The sequence below is a fragment of the Chiloscyllium plagiosum genome, unplaced genomic scaffold (assembly GCF_004010195.1).
Source record: "Chiloscyllium plagiosum isolate BGI_BamShark_2017 unplaced genomic scaffold, ASM401019v2 scaf_7473, whole genome shotgun sequence".
Taxonomy (NCBI): domain Eukaryota; kingdom Metazoa; phylum Chordata; class Chondrichthyes; order Orectolobiformes; family Hemiscylliidae; genus Chiloscyllium; species Chiloscyllium plagiosum.
In genome coordinates this window covers 1-2,070 of record NW_025215094.1, presented here as the reverse complement: position 1 = coordinate 2,070, position 2,070 = coordinate 1, and the positions used below count along the sequence as shown (strand labels likewise).

At 52.0% G+C, this 2,070-nt stretch overlaps 1 protein-coding gene across 1 annotated transcript; it reads right to left on the bottom strand.

The window, feature by feature from the left end:
* Positions 1 to 1,521: 1,521 nt before the first annotated feature.
* Positions 1,522 to 2,052, bottom strand: LOC122548155 (adenylosuccinate synthetase isozyme 2-like). The gene has a single exon (XM_043686709.1). It carries the CDS (start codon positions 1,929 to 1,931, stop codon positions 1,650 to 1,652), a length of 282 nt encoding a protein of 93 aa, XP_043542644.1. The 5' UTR covers positions 1,932 to 2,052; the 3' UTR covers positions 1,522 to 1,649.
* Positions 2,053 to 2,070: the final 18 nt, after the last annotated feature.

The window sequence follows — 2,070 nt, the reverse complement described above, 5'->3', positions numbered from 1 at the left end:
CAAGGAAGATCATCTTAAAATCAAAATGTTACTTTCTGAGGAATCACTGTCAGTTGGTGCACACAGGGAGGATAAGGCAGAGGGGTGGGTTTGATTGACCTGATGATCACGGAATGCAGGAGGGAGGTGATCAGCCTGGAGTGGGTTAAAATAAGACCATAGGACACAGGAACAGAAATAGGCCATTCAGCCCATTGAGGCTAGTCTGCCATTCAAAGAGATCGTGGCTGATCTGATAACCCTCAACTCCACCTTCCTGCCTTTACCTTATAATTTATTGATTAAAAATCTGTCTATCTCAGCTTTGAATATACTCAATGATACAACTTCAACAACTCTCTGTGGTAAGGAATTCCACGCATTCACTCCCCTCTGAAAGAAGAAATTCCTCCTCATCTCTGTCTTCAATGTGTGACCCTTTATTATGGATTGATAGCCTCTGACCCTCGACTCTCCCACAAGGGGAAACAGCTTCTTCACATCTCCCCTGTCAAGTCTCCTCAGAATTTTGTCTGTTTCAGTAAGATCACCTCTCATTCTTCTAAACTCCAAAGAGCACAGACCTCATCTTCTCAACCTCTCCCCATTAAACAGTCCCTCCATCCCCAGGAGCAGCCGAGTGAAGCTTCTCTCAGCTGCGTCCGACGCCGGTCTATTGTTCCTTCGATAAGGGGTACAAAACTATTCACAGTATTCCAGCTGCGGTCTGACTGATGCCTTGTGTAACTTTAGAAAGACCTCCCTACTTTTACACTCCATTCTCTCTGAAATAAAAGCCGATATTCCATTTGCCTTCCCACTGAACTTGAATGCTGTTTTTTTTTTGATTTAGGGTTGAGGACTTCTGAATCCCTCTGTTGTGTAGCTTTCTGTAGTCTTTCTCCATTTAATTAATATTCACCTCCTCTATTCTTCCTGCCAAAGTGCATAACCTCATATTTTCTCACATTATATTCCACCTGCCAAGTTTTTGTCCACTCACTTACCCTGTCCACATCCCCTATATAATCCTGTCTCTAGGTAACCCAGGCTATAGTGAGGGCTTCAGCAGCCGATGAACTGTGATGGGGGCGGAGTTAAGCGATGTTCTGCAGGTGTGAATGGGAGGTTCGAGGGTCATCTTAGAATTGAATGTGGCCTGAGGTTTATAAACGATCAGAGTCAGTGTCAGGGCCAGAGGCTGGTCGTGGGGAGGGAATGGAGTCTATAGCTGGCATTGAAGATAACAGTTTCAGACTTGTCAATTATAGTGTGAGGAGATCCCTGTTGATTGGGACTGAATATCGAACCAGTATTGCATTCATGAATCAATGAACCTGGATTCCTTTATAACCCAGGACTGGGCTCCAGAGCCCAGACCCTAGACCCCAGACACCAACCCTAGCCCCCACTCTCCAGTACCCAGCACCCAACACCCCAAGTGCCAGACTCGAGACCCCAGACCACAGACCCCTGCCCCCAGACTCCTGCCCCAGACCCCAGAACCAGACCCAGACGCAGACCGAAAGAGAAAGGGAGGGAGACAGAGAGAGGGGAAAAAAGAGAACGAGAGAAAGGGAAGACAAGGAGGAGTGAGGACAGAGAGAGGGAGTTTGCTGACTGTCTCCTCTGGCAACACAGAGGCCTCGGGCCTGGGCCCAGCCCGCGGGTTAGAGACGGGGAAACCCCGGGAGTCTCCGCTCCCTCCTCCCCCTCACCTGGCAGCGGCACACGATGTCGGCGTCCTGCGCCAACAGATCCACCACTTTGCCCTTGCCTTCGTCCCCCCACTGCGCGCCCAGCACCACCGTCACTCGGTTGCCCAGCTCGGGCTTCTTGAGCCGGGGCCTCGGCCTCTCGCCCGGCTCCGGGCCGCAGCTCAGCTCCCCGTTGTGGCCGTGGCCGTGGCCGTGACCCAGGCCCCCTCCTCCGCCGGCTCCGTTCTCTGTCATGGTCTCTCCGGTTACCGTCCCTCCCGGTGTCCGAGTCACTGTCAGTGGGAGGTGGCCTGGCTCCTCCGCCCCTCCCTCTCTCTCTCTCTCTCTCTCTGTCCGTCCGCTTTTCCCGCCCTCTCTCTCACCCTCCCTCTCA

Excerpts from the sequence above, each read along its gene's own strand:
- LOC122548155 (XM_043686709.1), bottom strand. The coding sequence starts at position 1,931 with ATGACAGAGAACGGAGCCGGCGGAGGAGGGGGCCTGGGTCACGGCCAC.